The 25,454-nt window shown below is 37.9% G+C and overlaps 3 protein-coding genes across 5 annotated transcripts in view; 1 reads left to right on the plus strand and 2 right to left on the minus strand.

The window, feature by feature from the left end:
- Positions 1 to 165, minus strand: part of LOC101404496 (B cell receptor associated protein 29) — a 49,484-nt gene extending 49,319 nt beyond the window's left edge. The window contains exon 1 of the mRNA XM_087438415.1: positions 5 to 165. The gene's annotated coding sequence lies outside the window, so the exon portion shown is untranslated. The remainder of the gene's footprint in view (positions 1 to 4) is intronic.
- A 1,719-nt stretch (positions 166 to 1,884) lies between these two features.
- DUS4L (dihydrouridine synthase 4 like) lies at positions 1,885 to 17,428 on the minus strand. 2 transcript variants are annotated; one of them, XM_087438200.1, is made up of 7 exons: positions 17,221 to 17,428; positions 12,269 to 12,405; positions 7,675 to 7,796; positions 5,754 to 5,871; positions 4,581 to 4,703; positions 3,251 to 3,477; positions 1,885 to 2,504 (listed from the first exon to the last, which is right to left on the minus strand). In XM_087438200.1, the coding sequence occupies exons 2-7, from the start codon at positions 12,382 to 12,384 to the stop codon at positions 2,257 to 2,259; spliced, it is 954 nt and encodes a 317-aa protein (XP_087294326.1). In that variant the 5' UTR covers positions 12,385 to 12,405; positions 17,221 to 17,428; the 3' UTR covers positions 1,885 to 2,256. The 2 variants fall into 2 exon arrangements, with proteins under 2 accessions (XP_087294326.1, XP_087294362.1); XM_087438236.1 differs by having other exon boundaries at positions 17,259 to 17,421.
- Positions 17,429 to 17,434: 6 nt separating this feature from the next.
- Positions 17,435 to 25,454, plus strand: part of COG5 (component of oligomeric golgi complex 5) — a 373,883-nt gene continuing 365,863 nt past the window's right edge. For both annotated transcript variants that reach the window (XM_014794462.2, XM_087438009.1), the window contains exons 1-2: positions 17,435 to 17,639; positions 22,888 to 23,027. In XM_014794462.2, coding sequence (XP_014649948.1) covers positions 17,546 to 17,639; positions 22,888 to 23,027 — 234 coding nt within the window. In that variant the 5' untranslated portion in view covers positions 17,435 to 17,545. The remainder of the gene's footprint in view (positions 17,640 to 22,887; positions 23,028 to 25,454) is intronic.

Here is a 25,454-nt window from a genome sequence, read left to right on the forward strand (position 1 = left end):
TTACCTGGGCTGATGCCAATTCAGTGAACGTGTTTGAAGGCACTCTTTTCCTTTCCGTCTCTCTTTTATGGTAGAAACGGTTTCATCGTCCGGAAATGAGCTGTAGTTAGAAGGGCCAGGATTGGGTGGTTGTACATTTTGTTCTTCTGAGAATGTAGCAGAACGTGTAGCGTCATAACACATTCGTTCTGTAAGTTTTTCTGCTCTTGTCCATGGGCCGCGAGGAGGCAATAAACTTTAGGGTGATGTTTGGGAACTGACAGGAAAGGAAACAATGTGGGTATGGGTATATTCTTATTATTTTCCATTTTTTCAAATCGCGTGAATACACTCGAGTTATTAAAGATTTTTTTTCAATATTGACATATCAGGAATGCAAATAAAAGTATTATTCTACTGGAGACAATTATTTTGGGAACATTAAACAAATTATGAAAATAAAGAGGTAATTATAGAATATAAAAACACATGTACGGCGGTGCTTTTTCTTATCACAAATATACTTGATCACATATAAAAGAGAAGATTGAACATAAATTAACCATAAGGAAGGTTTTTTTTTTAAAAAAAAACACATTTAGGACTGCTTGCCCTTCCACACTGGTTCCTTTGAAAGGCTGTGCACCTTACTCTAATTATGCTACTGTGCCCACAACACTAGTATAATTCACTTCATAATGTACAAACATAATTTGTAAATTTAATTTACAAACATAAAAATGACTAAGTTTTGACTATAGCTTCTTATTTGCTTATGTACTACTCATATCAAATGAAAAAGCTAATTATCTTTAAAAATACATTAATTGAAAAATGAAAGCACAGAATGTGCCTAAGCAAAAAATACAGCAACGCAGTGCTTATGTAAAAAGTGATTTATTTAATATTTCCGAACTCTTGAATTAAGCAGTTTTAGATAAATGTCTTCTTATAACAGTTTTCATGTTGGCTATATAGACCAATATCTTAATTAAGAAGTTTTATTTATTTATTTTTTTGTGAGGAAGATCAGCCCTCAGCTAACATCCAATGCCAATCCTTCTCTTTTTGCTGAGGAAGATTGGCCCTGGGCTAACATCCATGCCCAGCTTCCTCTACTTTATATGGGATGCTGCCACAGCATGGCTTGACAAGTGGGGCGCTGGTGAGTGCCTGGGATCTGAACCTGTGAACCCCGGGCCGCCAAAGTGGAGCTCTCGCACTTAACTGCTGCACCACTGGGCTGGCCCCAGGAACTGTTTTATTTTAACCTGAGGTACTTAATTCTTGTAGTAGCACACTCACCAATAACAAAATTCTATTAGTAACATTCCCAAACCATGGAACTTTAAAGTTAAAATTATATCAACTGCTGGGAGGCATAAAAATAATATCACTAAAAACAGGGTATGGAAAATTAGGTTTATAATTAAAAATAAAACCTGGTTACTATTCTCCAGGGAATATTATTTCAAATATATAATCATCTCCAAATTAGCTACCAAATTTTTTATACTTATGGGGGGGCTAAATTAATTTTATCATTTTAGGTACAGATATATTTACTAAGCTCTCAATCTTCTAAGATCTAGAAGGCTTGAAATATAACAAATTTCATGTCATTTAAAGAGTTTCATGGAATCTCAGTTTTAAACATCACATCTAATTAAATTCACTTACATACAATTTAAAACAAATACCTTGAGGTGTGTAATTCATGAGTTAGGAAGTACCAGTTTGATTTTCTAATTTGAATTTTTAATTGAAGCCCTGAATGCGATTCTATACAGAATTTCTTGTTCCTTTTAATTTTATACAGATGTTGGCATTTGTTCTGTCACTTCTCTGCACTTACTATCATTAAAAACATACTTCATGTTAACTTACAGATGCTATGAGCCATACTTTTAGTATTAAAAAGTTTCATTTATTTAAAAATGTTAAAAACACGATTCCTTTAGGAAAAAATTTCTTACTTTTTTAACATCCACAATAGGATTCAGAACAATGTCAACGTTTGGACCTAGGATGACTAGGATGTTTGAACCACCTGGGGTATTTTCTAAAACTGTAAATTTTGGGTCCATCCTTGAGATGTACTGAATCAGAATCTCTGAGGATGGAGTCTAGGACTGACTTTTAAAAATGCTCTCAGGGTACTGTTTTTAAACTAATGTTTGAGAGCCACTGATTTAAAGTAAAACCTTTAAACCATCTTGGGTGGTTTCACTGTAGATATAAAATGAAGTATATATTAAAATAATTTAGGAAGTCCAGTCAAATCCCATAATGGTCTGTAAGGTAATCTAAGACTGCTGATGTGCTTGACAAAGCGTTAAATACTCGTTTTTCCTGCCTTGAAGTTATCTTTTCCATCATGTACATTAAATGTTGATGAAAACACACATAAGGAGTTCCAAGTTCAAGAGCAATGTCAACCCAGTCCGAGATGCATTTCAGTGGGGTTTCCTCATATCCAGCAAACATGGCCGGGTTTGCTAAAAGTCCTCTTGCGACCATCACACCTACAAATTAAAGCACATCATATTTGTCCACACATTAAGAACTCATGGTTATGAGGTCAAAGTCAATGAAACAAACTGAGAATATTAAAAAATAAAGTATTATTAAAAGGTTTCACAATGTCCTTATATTAGTGTGTTTAATTCAATTATAAAACTATTTTGATACTTTTTGTAAACCAAGAAAGCTTAAATGTACTTATAGGAATTCTTTCTTCTTTTTTTTTTTAAGACTTGCACATTAAACAATTAGTCTTTAGAGATTTTTTAGGGTAAATCCAGATTGTCATAAATTGGGTTTGCTTAAAGTTAACTTTATCTGCATTCTCCCATCTAGCAATAGGTGTCACAGGGCTTAGTATGCCAATAACTTAAGAGGATAATGAAACTGCATATCAGTCTGGGGTTCCTTTGGCTCCTGTGACCACTCTTGTGTTCACTAACTCTCATTTCTATCCTGGGTGTTCTCTTTTACTAATAGGCTATCTGGAAGATTCTTAACTGGTCAGTCACTGGATATGATGGTGGCAGAAAGGTAACTTAATTAATTTACCCCAATTAAAATAATATATCATTTCTAAGTAGAAGAGTTAACATCATTTTAATCAATTGCTTAGCTTAAATCAGTCCAATAGGAAAATATGGCTCTGTTTCAAAGAAAAATAATAAAAATCACATTAACATTACTCTCCCACTCCCACTTTTTTTTGCTAATTAAAAGACAAAAAACTGAAGTACTTATTTCTTACCATCTGTCCCAGTAATATGCCACACATTTTCTGCTTCTTTTAAGCTTCTGATGTCTCCATTAGCAATTACAGGTATAGACATGTTTTCCTTAATTATTTTAATGGCCTCATAGTGCACTGGCTGATGTCTTTCTTCAACAGTTCTTCCATGGACTGTAATCCAGGAAACTCCTGTTGCTTCAGCCTTTCGACAAAGATCTACAGTTCTTGTAAGGTCATCATGGATCCTATAATTTAAAAATTATATCGATCTTTTCACAGCACATAAATCTTAATGCTAAAGTTAATAAACTAAATAAAATATTTCATCTAATATATTATTTAGTTAGCTTTGCTAACTCATATTATCATTACACACCACTATCAGTAAGGTTTTTGTTCAGGGATCAGTTCCCATTTAAGCCTTCAAATTTAGCTATTTCACTATTGGCAACAATAGGATGACAAATAACTTTTATCTTACCTAGTGCTCCTCTTTTTTGACTTTTTTTTTTTTTTTTTTTTTTGGTGAGGAAGATCAGCCCTGAGCTAACATCCATGCTAATCCTCCTCTTTTATTGCTCAGAGGAAGACCGGCTCTGAGCTAACATCTATTGCCAATCTTCCTCCTTTTTTTTTTTTTCCCCAAAGCCCCAGTAGATAGTTGTATGTCATAGTTGCACATCCTTCCAGTTGCTGCATGTGGGATGCAGCCCCAGCATGGCCGGAGAAGCGGTGCACCGGTGCGCGCTCGGGATCCGAACCTGGGCCGCCAGCAGCGGAGCGTGTGCACCCAACCGCTAAGCCACGGGGCTGGCCCTTTTTTGGCTTTGATAACTGAAAAAGTCAGCAAAGTCCTGTCACAGATGAATTGAAAGATGCTATGCTAATATTTGCTGTGCATGCCCCAATCCACAAGTGGGAGAATATAATACTTTATCTTGAGATATGTTTTTAACCTGTCACCAAAAAACCAATTCCTGGTTTATTTTCTTTTCGTTGTGAAATTTTATTGCAAATATCATTCCTATTTTCTCCTCTTGGTACCAGGAAGGTTTCTTACTGTTAATTAAATAGTACATGGAACAAGTTGAGGGTTTCTTTTGGGGGAAAGTTTTTAATAATAAAGGGATGTTTTAATTTCTGTTAAAAAACACAAAGAGGAAGTTGTTCTGAATTGTAAATAAAAATTATGGTATATATTCATCTACTAAATGTCTTGTTTCACCATTTCCATATACCAGCCACCAATTTATTAAGGATAGATCCCCTTACCCCCAGACAAAAGGAATATTCTTTTATTTCCTAAATAATGGACTATCTTGTCAATAGATTAAAATATTGTCTTTACCTTATTTTAATAGATACGGAAAATCTGGGGTTTTCCACTTGATTTCTTACTTGTTTCACCATATCTTGAACAAGTTCTGGCTTGTTTATTAAGCAAGCTCCATAACCTTCTGCCATTGCCCACCTTTATAAAGCAAACACAATAACAAATAAATTGCAAATAGATGGGAAAGAAAATACAATTCTAAAAGCACTGTAAGTGCACTTATCCATTTCTCTAGAGATTTAGAATGAAATCAGATTTTTTCAATTCATAGATCCAACATTTCTAAGTGGATCAATATCACATTAGGAAAACATGTTCCCAGATCAAAAAATACTTATGGGAAATGGTTTTCATTGGCAAGTAAGAAAATTAAATTAAAATTCATTCAACCAAAACAGATTTAAGTATTTGTAATTAACTGCAATTACTTCAGATTTTTTAAATTCCAAATTTGATGTTTATTGTACATAACGAGAGGTTTTATTAGTCTTAATAGTAGAAAGATATTTTTGGCTTACAGCATTCCAACACCACTAAACAGCTTATTTAACTCTCCTAATGAGTATACAAATGTGTAATCTGATTTGGATTATGCTGTTAATTAAAACCTTGATTTTATTCTTTGGATACATTTTGAATTATTGACAGATAATCTAGTACAGTGCCAGGAAGGAGGGATACCGTTGTCAAATTAAGGACATGCTATCAACACCCAGTTACTTAGACTCAACCAAATAACTGTGGTATAGGAAAAAAAGGTAATTATAAAAAGGTATTCTTATAAAGAAAACTAATTAGGAGAAAACAAGTGGTGATCTCCCAAATCACAGAATCATACTTTCTAGAGCAAGTATGTCTGACATGGCAGTAAAAATACATTTTAGGGCTTGCTGCAAACCTTAGATACTACTTATGGATAAGGTTCAAGGCAGATCCATGCATTAAAAATATTCTGCTGGTGAGGTGGGACAAAACACTTGTCAAGGGTCTATACGTTGTTTTAGCCATCTGAAAACACCTTTGTGGGTATGTTCCTAAATAATATTTCCTTATTTTTTTCTTTCTTTTTATTTAGAGCCCAAGTTTCTTACTTTTTTAATTCTTGGAAAACTAGAAAGATAGTTTACCATGTTCACATAGTTTTTTTCTAATCTTTTTGAAAATTCTTCCAACTTCTTTGAGCTTTACCTCTGAGGGCAACCACAGTTAATGTCTATTCCATTCGCATAAGGACAGACTATACGAGCAGCATCAGATAAAAGTCTTGCATCATTAGCAGCAAACTGAACAATCAATGGGCAATCACCTGATAAAACGAATAGCTCCACATTAAAATCCACAGAAACGCGCACACACACACACACACACCAGATACCAAACGCTAATGTGTGTACAGGATAAAAAACAATAACTATTTTTAGCCTAAGAACCATCTGTTCCAACAAGATAGCATTAAAATAATTTTAAATATTTTAATTTAAAAGCAATTTACATTTAGTACAAATTCAAACAGTATAAAATTTGATAAAATGAAAAGTACAACACTCTTGACAGACCTCTTTCCCAAAGGTGAGAACTAGTTTATTCTAGAACAATTTTATGTATACCAGTAAAATATAAACAAATGTGAACATTCTATGTATATATGTTGATATGCCTACCGCTTTTATTTCCCCTGATGTATCTGGGAGCTCTACTCAGACCAGATTTTCTTCTTTTTAGTGGCATATTCCACTGTATGAGTGGATCATATAGTGTCCTTCTAGATTGTTTTTCATTTCTGGCTCTTGCAAACAATGCTGTGATGAGGATACTCTTACATATATGCTTTTGCGAGTATATCCATAGAGTAAATTCCTAGGAGTGTAACTGTTGGATAAGCATTTAACATTTTGATAGATATTGCAAAATTTTCTTTCGAAAGAGTTTACCAATATAGATACACACCAATATGGATGAAAATTCTTGTTTTCTCATAACTTATCCCACATTGTATACCCAACAGTGTATATTTTTATTTGTGGGCTCACTCTCTCTATTCTTTGCACAGTTTTCTATGAGCAATTTTTCTTTTAGTTGTCCTTTTCTTATTATTAAAATTTTTATAAAAAAGAAATTAGCTCAGCTATCTATCAAAAATATTATAAATATTTTTCCCACTTTTTGGTTTAGTCTGAGTATATTTGTGCCTGATGGCACTAACAACATGATTAAGTACAACAAAAAGCTGGTGCTTAAGAGAGAGGACATGGATGTAGGGTGATCAGCAGAGTTCCTTGGCCACAAACTTTGAGAGGTGGATTAAGAAGCATGAACTGTCATTTGCCAGAGAGAGACAGGGATCTGGGGGACAGGCATGGCTGAGAAGGACATTCTAGGTAGAGAAGTATGAGAGGACAGGGTATGTTCAGGGACTTAAAATAACTTAGTATTTTTGCAGAATAAAGTTGGTGGGCTGTGGAAAGAAACTGACAGAAGATAAAGCTGCAGAGGAGGCATTCAGAGGCTAAAGCATGAAGAATGTTGTATGTTATCCACAGGTGCTGGAATTTTACTCTTTGGTCCAGTGGTTCTCAACCTTTAGCAAGCTCAGAATCACCTGGAGGGCTTCTTAAACCATATTGCTGGACGACATACCCAGAGTTCCTGATTCACTGGGTCAGGGGTAGAGCCTGAGAATTTCCATTTCTAACACATTTCCTGATAATGATCCTGGTCTGGGGAATTACACTTTGAGAACCATTGCTTTAGGCAATGAGAGGTCCAAGAAGGATTTTAAGCAGGGAAGAGATGTGATCAAATTTACATTTTAGAAAGGTCACTTTGGGCTGATTGGAAGATAGTTTGGAATGGGACAAGACTGGAGGCAGTGAGATAGGAATCTAATCTGGAGTCCTGGTGAGAGGATAGGGGCCCTAAGGAAGGCTGACCTTACACTTTGATATATCATCCATAGTTTATAAGGCACCGAGTAAAAACATATTAAAAAAACAAAAAACTAAAAGATTTTAAAGTAAAATATGTGAATTGTATTGTCTCTGATTAGACAAGATAGTTGAGGGTTTTTTTTAATGTTTTACAAAGTCAGTAAACTCTGGGTTTCACATACCTTGGTTTGTGGTAAATTCACTGTCTCTGGCTTTTATGGATCTGACAAAATCAGCAGCAACTATCATTGGTGTATAGCACAGATCACAACTGTATTTTCTTACTAGTGTTCTAAAAGCCAACCTGTGAGCATATAAAACTTTAATTAGGCATTTAGTACTAAAATCACCATAATCATATGCCCTTCCAAGTTTAATTTAATCATTAAATATTTATTAGAGAAAAGTTCTGCCTATGGGAAGATGGAGTAGACGTATTTTTCCCTATTCCTCCAGCTTAGTATAACTAAAATCCCTGGAATATTATATATAAAACAAACATAAGAAAACTCTGAGGGGCTGGCCCTGTGGCTTAGCGGTCAAGTGCGCACGCTCCGCTACTGGCAGCCCAGGTTCGGATCCTGGGTGCGCACCACGGCACCGCTTGTCCGGCCATGCTGAAGCGGCGTCCCACATACAGCAACTAGAAGGATGCGCAACTATGACATACAACTATCTACTGGGGCTTTGGGGAGAAAAAGGGGAAAAAAAAAAAAAAAAAGAAAACTCTGAAAGGTGGAGAGAAGAGAGCAGACGTCTAGTGACCTGAGGACTGACAAGTCAGTTCTCTGGGTTTACTTTTTACCTCAAATATTCCAGACTTGAAGCTGAAGAAGCTGGCAACCTAGAAATACTAATGGGTACAGACAAAAACAGCCCCAACAAAAGTCTGCTTTTTCTAACCAAAGGACCAGGAAAGGGGAAGCCTGGCAACACAGAAAACTTTTAGATAATAATGGCTCTACTACAGCCAAACACCAGAGAAAAAACTGTGGTCCCCATCTCCACAAACAAAGGTTAAGAGGGGAGCCTAGTCTTCTACCTTTCCAAGACTGTAACAAGGTTCTCCAACACCCTACATGGTGATGTCAGAAAAGGCCAGGTAGGAAGCTGGGACTTTAATTCCTGCTAGCCAGTAACAAGGTCCCACCCAGTGGTATCAGTGGAGACTACCTGGGGAGCCTGGACTTCCGCACCTACCCAGCAGTAGCGAGGTGCCCTTGTCCCTCCCAACTGGAGTAGTGTCAGAGGATGCTTAGTGAAGAGCCAGGACTTTCATCATTGTCCAGCAGTTACCAGGCCACCCCCTCCATGGGGAGCTGGAACTCTCACTTCTGCTCAGCAGTAATGAGGAGCCCCCTGCCCCCAGAGTGTCAAAGGTGACCAAGTGGGGAACCTGGACTTTTACCTCCACCAGATAATAATGAAGTGGTGCCTTCTCATCCTTTCCCTGCTATGGTGGTGTCAGAAAAAGCCGATTAAAACCAAAGCTTCAATATTCAGAATCAATCAATGTAATCTACCATATTAACAGGCAAAAGAAGAAAAATCATATGATTATATCAATTGATGCAGAAAAAGGTTTTGACAAAACAATATGCATTCATGATTTTAAAACTCTCAGAAAAACAATAGAAGGAGCTTTCTCAACATGATAAAGAGCATCCACAAAAAATTCTACAGCTAACTTATGCTTGAAGATGAAAGGCAGAACAAGATCAGAACAAGGCAAAGATGTCTGCTTTCATCACTCTTATTCAACATAGTGCTGTAACTTCTACTTAGTGTAATAAAGCATGAAAAAGATATAAAAGGCATATAATGGAAAGGAAGAAGTAAAACTATCCCTATTTGCAGGTGACATGATTGTCTACATAGATAATCCCAAGGAATTTGCAAAAAGAACCTCCTAGAACCAATAAAAGTGAATTTAGCATGTTCTCAGGATACCAGATCAACATACAAAAATCAGCTTTATTTCTACACACCAGCACTGAACACATGGGCACTGAAATTCAAAGTATAAAGTAACTGGGTGTTAAGTCTTACAAAACATGTACAGAATTTGTACACTGAAAACTATACAACACTGATGAAAGAAATCAAAGAAGATCTAAATAAATGGAGAGACATACTGTGTGCATGAATTGAGAGAAATTCAATTCTCCCCAAAGTGATATATATATTTAATATAGTTCTTATGAAAATTCCAGCAAGGTTTTTTGTAGATATAGAAAAGATCATTCTAAAATTTATTTAGGGGGGCGGCCAGGTGGCACAAGAGGTTAAGTGTGCGCACTCCGCTGCGGCAGCCCCAGGGTTCGCTGGTTCGGATCTTGGGCACGTACCGACGCACCACTTGGCAAGCCATGCTGTGGCGGCGTCCCATATAAAGTGGAGGAAGACAGGCACAGATGTTAGCCCAGGGCCAGTCTTCCTCAGCAAAAAAAAAAAAGAGGACGATTGGCAGATGTTAGCACAGGGCTGATCTTCCTCACAAAAAAATAAAATTTATTTAGAAAGGCAAAGGAACTAGAATAGCCAAAACAATTCTGAAAAAGAAAAACGGGCAAATAAGTCTACCGAATTTCAAGATTTATTATATACTTATAGTAATCAAGACTGCAGTACTGGTGGAGGGATAGACCCGTGGATCAATGGAACAGAACAGAAAATCCAGAAAAAGAACCAAACAAACCCACGCAACTGATTTCTGATAAAGATGCAGAAGCAATTCAATAGTGGAAAGATAGCCTCTTCAACAAATGGTGCTGGAGTAATTAGACATCCATAGGCAAAAAAATGAACCTCAACCTAAGTTCACACTTTCACAAAAATTAACTCAAAGCTGATCATAGACTTAAAAGTAAAACATAAAACTATAAGACTTTTAGAAAAAAACAAAGGAGGAAATTTTTAGGATCTAGAGCTACATAAAGATTTCTTACTTTTCACAACAAAAGCACAGTTTACAAAAGGAAAAATTGATAAAATGGACTTCATCATTAAATAAAAAACTTTTGTTCTGCAAAAGACTCTTTTAAGAGGATGAAAAGAGAAGCCACATACTGGGAGAAAATATTTGCAAACCACATATCTAACAAAAGAGTAGTATCTTGAATATACAGAGAATTCTCAAACCTCAATAGTAAACAAAAACTCAACAACAAAAAATCAAACAACCTGATTCAAAAATGGGCAAAGGACTTGAATAGACATTTCTCCAAAGAAGATATACAAATGGCCAAAAAGCACATGAAAAGATGCTCAATATCACTAGGGAAATACGAATCAAAACCACAATGAGATACCACTTCAGACTCATTAGGATGCCTATAAAAAACACCTCCCCCCCCACCCCCCAGAAAATAACAAGTGTTGAGAAATTGGAACACTCCTGCACTGCTGATGGGAATGTAAAATGGTGTAGCTGCTATGGAAAACAGCACGGCGATTTCTCAAAAATTTAAAAATAGAATTGCCATATGATCTAGCAATTCCACTTTTGGGCATATACCCCAAAGAATTGAAAGCAAGGCCTCAAAGAGATATTGATACATCCACGTTTACAGCAGCATTATTTGCAATAGCCAAAAGATGGAAGTAACCCAAGTGTGCATCAATGGATGAATGGATAGACAAAATGTAGTGTGTGTGTGTATATATATATATATACACACACATACAATGGAATATTATTCAGCCTTAAAAAGGAAGGAAATTCTGATACATGCCACATCATGGATGAACCTTGAGGATATTATGCTCAGTGAAATAAGCCAGTCTCAAAAACACAAATACTGTATGACTCCACATATAATCAGGTACCTAGAGCAGTCAAATTCAAAGAGCAAAAAAGTAGAATGATGGTTGCTAGGGCTAGAGGAAGGTGAAGTTATTGTTTAATGGGTATAGAGTTTTAGTTTTGTAAGATGGAAAGAGTTTTAGAGATTGTATGTACAACAATGTGAATGTAGTTACATTATTGAACTGTACATTTAAAAATGTTTCAAATGGTAAATTTTATGTTGTATTTTACCACAATCAAAAATTAAAAATAAACAACTCAATAGTAAAAAAGCAAACAATCCAATTAGAATCTGGGTGAAATACATGAAGAAACATTTCTTCAACAATATATAGATGATAAATGAAACATGAAAAGATGTTCAACATCATTAGCCATAAAGGAAAGGGAAAGTAAAACCACAATGAGATATCACTGCACACCTATCAGAATGGCTAAAATAAAAAAAAGTGGCATTATTAAAAGTTGGGGTGAGGATGAGGAAAAACTAGATTCCTCCTAAGTTGTTGGTGGGAGCATAATATGGTACAGTCACTCTGGAAAAGTTTGGCAGTTTCTTAAAAAGCTAAACATACAACTACCACATGAGTCAGCAATTGCAGTCCTGGGGATTTCTACCAGACAAATGTAGACTTATGTTCACACAAAAACATATGCGTAAATGTTTTTATATATATGTATATATATTTATATTATATAACGTATATTTAATATCCACTATTATCTTTAAAGGTGGGCGTTATAAGCACTACCATTTTTATAGATATAAGGAGTGAAGCTTGGAAACAGTTAACTGTTTACCAGGGCCACACATACAGGCGGGTGGTAGCACCAGAACTCAAGCCTAGATCATGATCCCAGAACTAGGCGTTCGAAGATCCCATGTGGTGGGGTGGTCTTACTTTAAAAAAGTCAGAGCATAAAAAGGAAATCACATCTTAGCTCATTAACCATTTGACAATACTTACTTTGAATATCGAACCATTGGGGCACAGACTTTTACCAGCTGCCCAGAATGCAACATTTCTATTGGATCTTTTTTTCTTTCTTGACATGTTGTATTTTGTGTGCAGTCACTCTTCATGAATACAGATCTGTTTCAAATCTGAAAAAGACAATCAGTTTGCATGGAGAAAAGGTACTTTCACTAGATGAATTCCCATCATTGTAACAATTTCAATTGCCAAGAATATATTTTTTCATCAGACTTATGGGCTCAGGAATCTTTTCAGCTTTTTTTCACAGTATCAAATAGGAAACTACCGAATTCTGCCTCTATTTATAAGTCACTGATAGTTTTTAGCACACTGTACAAATTACACTTAAGTCAAATGCTAACAGCTTCAAGTTCTATACTTAACCCACTATCGTAACCTTTTCTTCTCAAATTAATAAATGCTCATGTGGAAATGGCAAACGACAAGATTTCTTTTCTAGAATACCATTTTGATTTTTCATGTTACTTTTTTTTTTTTAATTTTTGTGAGGAAGATCAGCCCTGAGCTACCATCCATGCTAATTCTCCTCTTTTTGCTGAGGAAGACCAGCTCTGAGCTAACATCTATTGCCAATCCTTTTTGTTGCCCCAAAGCCCCAGTAGATAGTTGTATGTCATGGTTGCACATCCTTCTAGTTGCTGTATGTGGGATGCGGCCTCAGCACGGCCGGAGAAGCGGTGCGTGGGTGCGCGCCTGGGATCCGAACCCGGGCCGCCAGTAGCGGAGCGCTCGCACCTAACCACTAAGCCATGGGGGTGGCCCCTCATGTTACTTTTTAAGTTTTCCATGTTACTTTGTTTGGCACTGATAAACCAAGAAATTTGATTTGAATCATTTCATGTATAATACCGTGTACGTCTGGTACTTGGAAATATCTTGTTTTATCCAGCAAAGTTAAATGGCATTCATAGAACAAGTTTAAGCAGTTAGCATTTCAAAAGATATACTGGTATGTTTAATGTTTATTCTTATCCTCAAATCCTACTCTTTGTATTTGAATCATAAGGCAAACAGATCTTTATTATTTTTAAAAATTTAAATAACGGTATTATGTAGTGAAAATCAGTTGTAATTACATAATTGCATAGTAAATCACTTTTATACCCAAAGAGCTACAAGTGATTAAATTACATAGTTTATAAGTGTTTTACAGTTCCTCTCCTTAAAATCCTATCATTTAATAGTGTTGGCTGCTTTCCATATTCCAGTTTTTGGCCTTAGTAACTTAGAAACAGATATGGGCCGACTTTCAAAAGGCCTGGCTAATCCTGAAAGTACTGATATAACTTAAATATAAACCAATAATTTCAATTTCCTTAGGTAGAGTATACAGCTGGAATAAGATAAACTAGTTTTACTGATCACTGTTCAATCAGTCTGACTTAAAAAAATTTAGACAAAGTTATTAGCTTCTTATCTTTTTTTTTTAATGGAAATTCATGATTAGAGGGGCCGGCCCTGTGGCGTAGTGGTTAAGTATGCGCGCTCCGCTGCTGGTGGCCCAGGTTCGGATCCCGGGCGCGCACCGAGGCACCGCTTGTCAGGCCATGCTCTGGCGGCGTCCCACATAAAAGTGGAGGAAAATCTGCCAGATGTTAGCTCATGGCCAGTCTTCCTCAGCAAAAAGAGGATTGGCATGGATGTTAGCTCAGGGCTGATCTTCCTCACAAAAAAAAAAATAAAATTCATGATTAGAAAGATGTAAGCTACCTACACAGGCTAAGTATAAAGCAACAGAAAGGTCGTTTCCTTTCCATGAGTCAAAGCTGTTTTTCTCTTGCATTTCATATCCTAGTTATGCCATCACCATCTATCCCTACTCACTCAAGTCAGAAACCTGGGGCTTGTCCTCTACTTCTCCATTTCCCTCAAATGTGTCAACCAAGTGGTACCTTTAATTAAGTCTTGAGCACATCTTCATTGCCCCAGTTTCTGTATGCATAATCTCCCATCTTGATGACTCTGACAATCTTCTCTGAATCCCAGCTGATCTTATTTACCCACTATGCCCTAGACACTCCTCTGTTATCATGTGCATTCGCAATTACTTTTATAGAGTATACTAATAACACATCTGTCTCTTCCTGAGTTTTTAAGGGCATGGGCATGTTTTTATTCATATAACAAACATTAAGTTCCTGCTACATGTTGGGAATACAGAAGAAAATACATTTCCCGTGTCCTTAAAAATGTATTAGCATTAGACGCACATAAAATAGCTCTAATACACACACACACACAATTTAAGCATTGTGGAAATAACTGTCTAGAGAAGTGAGAGAAGTTATCAATAGCTGAGGAGGAAAAGCTTGAGCTGACACTGCATGGGAGATGGGAAGTGTCTAGTTACAGAGCACAACACACATTAAGCCTTTAGAGGCATAAAAATGCTTGATGTTTTCCGTGAACCATTAGTAGTTCAGTGTTGCTTGAGTTGTAACTAGACTAGAGAGGGAGAGAGCCTAGATAGTCATGGGCCTTTTATACTAGGTAAAAATTTTTTAGATTTTATACTGTAGGGCCTTGGTTCTTAACCATTTTTCCTCCTCTGTAGGTGATTTTAACATATGCACTCAACATGTGCATATGAGATATTTCCAAGGGTATACCAGATATTTTTCTACAGGCTGTATCTCTCTCCTTGTATACTAGTTGTATAAAAATATTTTATTGAAATATTGTATTGAAATATTTTAGCAGGGAAATGACTTGATCAGATTTCTGATTTAGAAAGATTTCACTGGAGTGGGTAGGGCTGTTGGCAAAATATCAGTAAAGAGGCCATTGTAGTAGACCAGGCCATGCATAATGAGTATCTGATCTGGGACTCTGGGAGTGAGGATAGAGGAAAGGGAACACATATAAGAGCTATCTAGAAATAAAAATAAGCTGGCAGGATATTCAGGAGGTGTAAATCACTCGATGACAGCACATGTCATGTAATAAGAGAATTCTAAGATGATGTGTACACTTTTGGCTTTAGAGACTGGGTGAATGGCAATTCCAACCAATGAGATACAGAAGCAGAGGAGGAATAGGTTTTGGCAGGGAAACATGAGTTCACATTTGGGCACACTGAACTTGAGGTGCTCATGGGATTTCCAGTTGGTGATGCCTCGTAACTGGTGATACAGATATGATGCTCAAGAAAAAACTAGAGATATAGATCCAGAGTCTTTAACCTTTAGGTAATAAGTTGAAACTAAAAACATGGACAAAGTATTTAAGGATGCCATATCTCACAAGAAATCCTTAGAAGCACCAACATTTAAGTTAAAAAAGGAAAATAAAGAATGCAAGGGAGACAGAGACGTGAACTCTGGAGCTGGGAGGAATAAACCTGAAAAGTCATAGTCAAAAACCAAGAAAGGGGAAAGTGTTATGAAAGAGGGAGGGGATAAGCATCTTAAACACCACAGAAAAGTAAAGACTAAAAACTGTCCAATGGCAACTAGGTCATTAGTGACTTTAGCAAGAATAATTTCCTTCTTATTCATTCTGGTAGTCTCAGCACATGGCACAAAGGAGGCCTCCCTCAATATGTATTTGCCGAATGAATAAAACAGTAGTTCTCACTCTTGGTTGTACGTTAGAATGATCTGGGGAGTTTTAAAGAATCAAGATGTCCAAACCATGTCTAGACCAATTAAATGTGAATCTCTGGGCTTAGGATGCAGGCATCAGTGGTTTTTAAAGCTCTCCAGGTGATTTCAATCCCAAGCAACCAAGCTTGGGAATAGATAAATCCACACACTCCAAAGCTCCTTTGGGAAAAGACAGGGATTGAGTCTCATGTTGTAAACTCATGCTGGAGAGTATAGTAGGGGGTCAAAGCTCTTCATTGAATGAATGATTATGCAACTCTTCTAAAATCTTCCAGTGTAAAAGCCAAGGAAAGAAAAACAATCCATAATTCAAAGATAATACTTATTCATCATTAATATTCAAAAATTATTAAAAGCAAATTTTGTGTATCATGGATAAGGAAACCTAATGTGAGTCTGAGCACACTGCCTTTGGCAATTTGTGTGACCTTCCTTCAGATCAATCCTACCCACACCATGATTGAGATCAAACAAATTATACTAGGGAAAAACCTCTGAGACAAAGTGATGAGAAAGCACAATGCAGTGTACTATGAGACTTGCTCGAGTTGTTATGAGTTTTTAATGTGTTCAGATTTGTAAAGTACTTAGAACAGCGTTTGGCACAGGGTAAGTACTATTATAGCACCGTCTTGAAATGGAATCAAGAGAACCATGCATGTGGAATTCCACAATTCACATGTGGAATTGTGAAAAATTGGCTCCCTGTGTACATACCTATTGTACACAAAGGAAAAATTACATTACAGTTTCTTTTTACGAAGAAAGTTTAACCTTCTTGCACACGTGTGGCTGACCTGTTAATTTATCAGTATTTAACTTGGGAGAAATCGAGGTGAATAATACAGATGTATCAGCGGAGAAGATATAATAGGAACTAACTTGATGATTTTACAACTTCAATACTCTTATTTGAGATATGGAAAATCCATCAGTTTGTAATAAGAAAAAGGTTGGCGTCGCTCACAGCACGTGGCTGAAACTGAGAAGAGGTAGAAAAAAGCATAAGGTCATGGTCTCATGGGAGGGAGGGCAGAGACTGAGTCCCGCTTGTCTTTTCCTGGTTCAGTCTTCCTTCTTCATCGCCTCTCAGCTCTCCCTAATCCTCCCCACGACTCATCCCTGGCAACTTTCCTCCCCAAGCTTTTCCCGCCTGCCTTTGCCCCAGGATTGCGAACCAAGGCGTGTGAGATACAGCTGGGTAGCTACTAACTCCCACCAGCTGTGCTCGTGGAGTACAAGCGAAGCTCCCAGAAACCTCCGCTCTCCTCTCCTGCCTGCAACCCAGAGGCCCCTGTTCTCAGGTTAAATACTTGCTTTCGAGAGAACCGCGGCGGCCACGTTCCGGAGCCCACCTTCTGTTCCACCTGGGGAACGACACCAGCCCCAGGGGCGCGGCGGGAAACGGCGGAAAGCGCCGGCCCCGCGGCCAAGGCTTCCCCAGTGCGCTGGGCCCTCGACGCCCGCCCCTCCAGGACCCAAGCTGCTCCCGGCCACGGTCAGTCCAGCCACCACAGCTGAGCAGATTCACTAGGCCGGCCAGGAGCCTGGAGCTGGGCGGAGCGGGCGGCGCCCAGATTCTGCGTCATCACCTAGGCGGGGCGGGCCCGCTGCTGACGCCATCACCCCGGCACCTGCCAACATGGAAGGTGGCGACGGTGGCGTTGCTGTGGCTGGCCATGGGTTTCTGGGCTCTGGAGCGGCTGCAGCGACCGTTCGGGAGCTCCTGCAGGACGGTAAGGAGTCAGGGTCTGGCCGGGTCGTGGGGCTGGGGGTCTGTCCTGCTCCGCACCTGGGCCCGGGTGGGGGACTCAACCCGTCGCTTTGCAGAAAGTTTTCCGGTCTCGACGTGACCACTCCCCTCCGCCCGGCACCCCGGCGTCTGGGTGCTGGCCTCGCCAACCTCTTTCCCCAGGGACTCGGTGGCCCCTTCCTGTCCGGGTGGCCTGGGGACACCTGGTTTCTGGTTGCGCCGCATATCAGCTCTACGCTCCGCGCGCCTGGGGCTCCCCTGGTGTCCGGGGACCCCGCACCCGGTGACCCATGTTGGCAGCCACCGTCTGCTGCCGTAGTTCGTGATGAAAGGGTGAAGCATTCGATCCCACGAAAAGTCTAAGACCTAGAACAGCTGACAGACGCTTAATGAAAGAGGGCCTCATTTTTAAGTAGAGTTGGAAACATCCCCTCTTAACAAATTCTTGGACTACACAGGTGGCCCCACTTGCAGGTTCATTTGTGTGTGTGTGTTTTTTTTTGTTTTTTTTTTCCAAGGAGTTTATCCACAACCATACGTTGGGGAGGGTTCAGAGCATTGGTTCAGGCTGGAATAAAACGTGTGTATTGTCAGGTTTATTGATAGTTTTGGACAGAAGTTGCTAGAAATAAGAAGATGAGTTAAACATAGAACATTTGAGAAGCACATTAAATTGTGTTATTAATCCAGTTAACATGCCTCAAATATCTTATCCTTCACAATAAAGTTCAAATTCCTAAGACTTGTCATCTGTTCTCAGTTTTATTCTCTAATCGCCATCACATTTTACCTTGTATTAAAATAATTTGTATACTTAATCTTTTCTACTGCATTGTAAAACCGTTTTTTATATTCCACAGTGTTAATAACAGTACCTTGCATACAGTAGGTGCAGGATAAATGTTTTTTAAATTGAACATCACAGTAAGAAGCTTATGCACACATTAGTAGACCAAAGTTGGTTGTAAACGAATGAAATAAAGTTCTAAATTATTGTTTTCTTGAACTATTGTATATTTTTTTATTGTCCTTAATTACTGGCCTTCTCCTGATAATTTATATACTTTTATCAGAACTTACTAATGATGTTGTTTCCTGAACTAGATTGTGAGATTCTCTAGGTTAGGTTCTCTATCTAATGCATCTTTGTATCTTAATTTAAATGCAGTTTAACCAAGTTTTGAGCTCCTGATATGTGTGCAATTCCCACCCTCAAGTAGCTCATCAGTTTAGTAGGGGAAATAGTCTTGTAGAGAAATAAAGGTAGGCACTGTAATATAGTGTTGTAAGGGTAGCAGTAGAATTGTATACAAAGTAAAACATGAGTACAGAGGAGGATGATAACTGGAAGTGGCTAAGGGAGTGTCAGAAAAGGCTTTCTAGATGAAGTTGGTTTTGAAGTCTAAATAGAACTTCCCCATGTCAAGAAGTGGAAGAAACAACACATGCCAGACATAGAGCTATATTTCAGTAGGGTGCATTCCAGGAATTGTAATTAGTTTTTGGAGGGTAAATAGTCCTCAATTCTGCCGTTTGTATTTTCCTATTTAGTTCTCTTTCCCATCTTCCACAGTGATTATTTAAATCTTCTTTACTCTTTCAAACTTCTCCTTTCAAGCTCCACAGATGACTTTCTACTTCCCTGAAAAAATGGAGAATCCAGCAAATGTGAGCTTCCTCCATTTCTTGCCATCAAACCTATAAACCTGATCTAAACCTAACTATAAACCTAAACCTGCAACCATCTTTTCTTTTTTCCCTTGTATTTTCAATTACAGCGGAAGTGGTCTCTATTCCTTCCTAAGGGCAGTCCCTCCTCTTGTGCTCTGGGTTTTCTTCTTGTCTCAAGGACCCAGTCACCTTCTTTCTATGCCATTAAAGTCACTTTGCCAAGGTCTCCAGTGACTTCCTTGTGGATAAATCAAATGGACACTTTTTTGGTCCTTATCTTACTTGTAAAAGGGTTTGACTTTCTTGAAATACTTTCCTCATGTGGCTTGTGAGTTCCATGCTCTTTTTAAGAATTCTCTAAGTGCTCTTTTCCAGTTTCCTTTAGATGCTTGTCTTCTTCAGTTTGCCCCTAAATCAGTGGTTCACTCCCCCCATCCCTCACAGCATTCCTAAGGAATTAAACATTTCCATCAGGAACAGTGATGTACTATGTCAGGGATCTGCCAGTGATAGAAGATAAGATTGATAGGGTTGGTGAGCAGATGCGTAGTTTGAAAATTTGTGAGCTGTTTCTGATGTGCCTCCTATACGAATGCGAAAACTATAAAATAGAGGCATTATATGACTTTTCTCTTTAAGGACAGTCAGTCCTCAAATGCCATATCCAATGGCCAGTATTCAGCCTTCGTTGTATTTGATCTTTGTAAGGTCTTTGACACCGCTGACCACTTACTTTCTGTAAACTCCCTTCTTATGGTTTTTGCCATTCTCTTCTGTGTCTCTTTCTTTCTCTCTGAACACTCCTTAGTCTTTTTGATTGCTTTCATTTCGTCTGTCTACACCCAAATTTTTGGTGTTTTCCTGGCTTCTGAACTCTTTCTTCCCCATTTCCCTCTTTTTGTGAATTCTAAAATTTCTCCCTAAATCATCTGGTCTTTTTTTCATGGTTTCAAAATTAATATCTAAACACACAAATATACACATATATGGTCCTTATCTTTCTTATGAGCTGTAGAACTGCTGTCTACTGGACATTTCTATCTTGACAATAAACAAGCACTATAGTTCTACATATAAAAACCTACATATGAACAAATAGTACAGGTTCTACACATGAAAAAATGGAATGAATTCTTTTTCTTTTTTTTAAACAGTATTTTTCTTTCTTTCTTTTTTTTTTAAATAATTTTATTTATTTATTTTTCCCCCAAAGCCCCAGTAGATAGTTGTATGTCATAGCTGCACATCCTTCTAGTTGCTGTGTGTGGGATGCGGCTTCAGCATGGCCGGAGAAGCGGTGCGTCGGTGCGCGCCCGGGATCGAACCCGGGCCGCCAGCAGTGGAGCGCGCGCACTCAACTGCTAAGCCACGGGACCAGCCCTCTTTTTCTTTTTTTACCCCTCTTCCTTAACCTTTTCCTCTGGTATTCTCTGTTACCATTATTGTATATGGTTAGTTAGATGTGTATTTATTCCTCATGTAGATTATGAGTTCCATGGAGGCAGGGGAGTATTCATGTTCATCTTTATACAAAGATGCCTAGTGATCTAGCTTAATGCAAAGCTGAATTCCCTATGTCAGTTAATCAATCAAGAAACTTGGGAATCATCCTTCTTGTTCTACCTAATCACTCATTTTCAGCTTGTCTCTATGTCCTACACATTATAATGTCTGTGTATTTGTCAAATTTGTCACTTCCTTGACATTCTTAGTACCACTGTCTTAGGCTTCATCATGTCACTTGGGCTTTAACATAGCACCTTACTGGCCTCTGCAGCTCAATTCCATGGGTGTGCTAGTAAACCAGCTTTCTAGGAAAATAGGAAACCCCTGATTTTGTAGTGTATGCCAGTTTTCATGGTATAAATACTCTCACCATGGTCAATTTTAAGATACCTACATGTGATGTCAACTGGCTCACACAATTCCTGAGTGTTTTACAGTTGGCTCTCAGGAGCGAGTATAAGCCAGCACCAGCACACCACTGTGTGACTAATCCCTTTTCAGTCATCGTCTATACTGTTGCCAGAAACTGTTCTAAAACATAAAGCTGACAGTGCTCTTTTTTGGCTTTAAAACCTTAAGTGGGATGTAGTCTGAACATTTTGGATGTCTTACCAGCCGATTTTCAAACTGCCCCCCAACCTTCCTTTGGAACCTCAACTCCTATCATTCTTTACCCTTTCTCCTCAACACACAGACTCTGTGATCTAGACATTCTGAAGTCTGTATTCCCCTGATTTCTCAAAATATGCCATGGCATTTGCTGCCTCTAAACCTTCCCCATTCTTGGAATGGCCTTCTCCGCTTGTCTGCTTAGCAAGATCCTTAATTCTGAGAACTACTTGGCAAACTGGAAGGAAATGTGGTTCTCAGGCCATAGGAGCAGTTTCCTTCTTTCAGCCACTACGCTTTGAAAGTAGTCAAGAATGAGTCTTTGCTTTTAGCAGAATGATACTTCCAGCTGATAGATTAATTAATTCAGTTAATCAGTTAATTCAGTTAATCAATGTTATGCACCTGACACGTGTCAGGCATTGTTCAGGCTCTGGGAATGTGGCAGTAAACAAAAAAAAGACCTTGCCCTCATGGAGGATACACTATAGTGGATATAGACAATTGCGGCTTTCTCCTAAGTACTCGATTTTGCTTGTTAGTTTCCTAGTCTCTGTCAGGGCAGTCTTACTCATATCTACCATAGTGCTAAGAGATAGTGGTGTATACCTACATTTAGTTCACTTCTACGTATGTATTTTTAACGCATAATTCTCTCCATTTTTCTTTCACCCACTGATTTGTGGGTGGGTTAAGAAGAAAGATACCTTCTTAACATCTAGCATCACTTCTTTTTTATGTCTATTGAAGGTATATTTTGAACAGTTTCTCTTTCCATTTACTTATTTTACCCATAAATCCTAAATTTTAGTAATACCTATAAGTTTGTATTTGCCTATTTCTATTTAAAAAAAAAGATCCACTTGATTATAACAGTATTGGTACATTGATCTAGAGTTATCAGAGACCATAAATATCAAATATAGTCAATTTTCCTGTTGTCATTGTCAGTGACCTTGTTTTCTTGCGTGAAAGGCTATGGTGAGTAGTTCATTTTTAATCTTGCACTCAATTTCCTTTTGACTCACTGATAAAAGTTAGCTTTTAGCAGTGTAGCATGGTGGTTCAGAGTGTGGGCTCTGCAGCTAGACAGCCTGGGTTTAAATCTCAGACGGTGAGGTTGGAGAAGTTGTATGCCGTGTCGGTGCCTGTCTCTTCATCTGTGAAATGGGGAACATGATAGTGCCAACAGGGTTGTGTGAGGATTGAATGAGTTAATATGTATAGAGTGCTTAGATCAGTGCCTGGCACGTAGTAAGCGCTCAGTGAATATCACCACTCTTCTGCTGTTGCCTCCTTCTCTTCTTTCTCATTTACGGCAGATCCTGACGTATCGAAAGGCCTCAAAATAAGTTAACTATGATTGTAATTGTTCTGTTGTTTAATGTCTGTTGTTTAGTGCTGTGTAATTAATAATTAAAGATTTCTCTTTATTTTTTCCCCAGAGTGTTATAGTGCTTTTTTAAATGAAGACTTTGATGTAAAGACTTATACTTCCCAGTCTATTCATCAAGCTGTAATTGCTGAACAACTAGCAAAACTTGCCCAAGGAATCAGTCAGTTGGATAAAGAACTACACCTACAGGTAATTCCAGTCTTCTGGATCATACAAATTATTCAGCCTAAAGTGATAATTTATTATTTTTATAATTCTTTTATTATTTAATCTAAGTGCATATTTACATGAACAAATGTATAACTTACCAGTGTGGCTTATTTTTCAAAGTATGTTTTTGAAAAGTTTTCTATAAACTACTTTTTTTTTTTTTAACAATTTATTTATTTATTTATTTATTTCCCCCAAAGCCCCAGTAGATAGTTGTATGTCATAGTTGCACATCCTTCCAGTTGCTGTATGTGGGACGCGGCCTCAGCATGGCCTGAAAAGCGGTGCGTCAGCGCACGCCCGGGATCCGAACCCGGGCCGCCAGCAGTGGAGAGCGCGCACTTAACCTCTAAGCCACGGGGCCGGCCCTATAAACTACTTTTTGTTAGTTGAAAAACTAATATACCTCTCTCTCTCCAAACCTTTTGTTCATACTTTGTTTTCACAACCTTAACTGATGTGCAGTGAGTATAGGTGGGCAAAAAATAGGAAGTCTTTGATAAAGGTAATAGAAAATGGAATTTTGGAAGTAGAACAGTGTGAATAAGAAAAATTGGGATGTTCACATTGGCGGTTCACACTTTAAGAGCACAAAGTTTAACATTTGCTGAAATTTCAGAAAGTTGATAAATTTGTGATGATAGAATGCAATATGGGGAGTTAGGAGATGGGTCTTCATCTCAGCTGTGCTATTACCTTTTGTATTACTTAATGTCTTTGAGTCTTGCTTTAAAAAAAAATCAAATGGGTTGGAATGAATAAAGGGGAAGAGAAGATTGTAGTAGAAAATCTTGAAGGTTGCTTCCTCTTCTACAATTCTATAATTTTTATAGAGTGGTTTTATGGTATACTTCCTAGTATTACCTTTTGTCTGAGTAGGTGCTTAATAAATATTTGAATGAGTGATCAAATGTGTGAATAAATGGACTGTTTACCAGGAAACCTAGATCTGGTATAACATGAGACATATTCACTTACATTTTTTGTGTCTGTCTTTATCAATTAAAAGAGCAGCTTAGTTAGGACTGGGATGACTTCTAAGGTCACTGTAACTCTAAAATTCTGATTATATAATTAAAGCTCAATATTTATTGACAGATATTTATAAAATACTTTTAGTTGTCAGGCTTTGCCTTAGGCTGTGGGGATAGAAAAATGAACACATTTCATGCCTCTACAAGGACTCACAAACCAGTGGCAGATATAGACAGAAATGATGACAGGCAAGTGATGCCTGTTTTAAATAGAATAGTACAAAGTGTTTGTTTATGGGAGCAAGGGAGCATGCACTTATCTCTGCCTAGGGTTCTTGGAGTGGCTTTTTGCAAGAGTCACCTGAAATTCTTTCTGCTCCTTTTATGGTTGGTATCTTCCTTATTTCTCGCATGCAGTATCTTCTCTGCAGGAATCAATAAAAACTTAAAATTTATTTAACATTTCTTAGAGGGGGCAAGTTACACTTATAGTAGTTTTGGATGTGAGGTAGAGGAAGTCTCTGAGTCTTAGTATGAGATCTGAATCTGTTTTAATTGTTTTTCTGCAGAAGCAAAATTGGAATAATACTGACCAAACCCATAAATAAAATATAATAAAAATAAAATATCATTGAGATGATTAAAATTACAGAAGATGTACTGAGGTATGTATTAGTCAGGGCTTAGTACAGGAAACAGAAACCACTCTAGGTATTTAAAGCAGGAAAATACTTAATACAGAGAGTTGGATGCTTATGAAATCGTTGGTTGGACAGCCAGTTGAAGGATCTACCATAGATGCAATACAGAGGCCCGGAGGCTCCTGCTGTTACTTCCCATGTCACTGCTAAAATCCTGCTTCTAGGTACCTGGTAACTAAACTCGGGAATGATCATTATGACTTTCTCAACTATCTCTAAATCCTCAGGTCTCAGGACCTTGCTTACTAGCTGAAACAGTAACAGGAAGATAGCTTTTCTCTCTTTTGTCTCTTAAATCTCTTAGAAATTCATCCATTTGGCTGCAGGGCAGTCTATGAAAGTGTAGTTTTAGGCTTTTGAACCTTTCCAAAGTATTTATCACAAGGGACAAAGATGAATAGAAAATTGAAAGAAAATTAGTCCTGTTAGGATGGACACATTGATGACCATATCAATGGACTGAAGAAAATTCAGATGTCTTCTGGCAGTCTTCAGAATACGAGACACAGGAGACCAAAAGTAACACTTATTTTAGATGGATATGATAGAAAGGGACTTGATAGCATGATAGTGATATCTAAAACAGGACAAATTGGAGGATGTAGTGGTTCCAGTGAATGAATCCTTGCTAATTAGGAGCGTCAGTTTACAGACTAGACATGAAACTTCTTATTCATTGAAATAAAAGGTACAAAATGATAAGGATTCTTGTATTATTTTAAAGATTTGCA

This window comes from Ceratotherium simum, chromosome 1 (assembly GCF_057802395.1).
Source record: "Ceratotherium simum simum isolate JZ-2026a chromosome 1, ASM5780239v1, whole genome shotgun sequence".
In the NCBI taxonomy this organism is placed as follows: domain Eukaryota; kingdom Metazoa; phylum Chordata; class Mammalia; order Perissodactyla; family Rhinocerotidae; genus Ceratotherium; species Ceratotherium simum.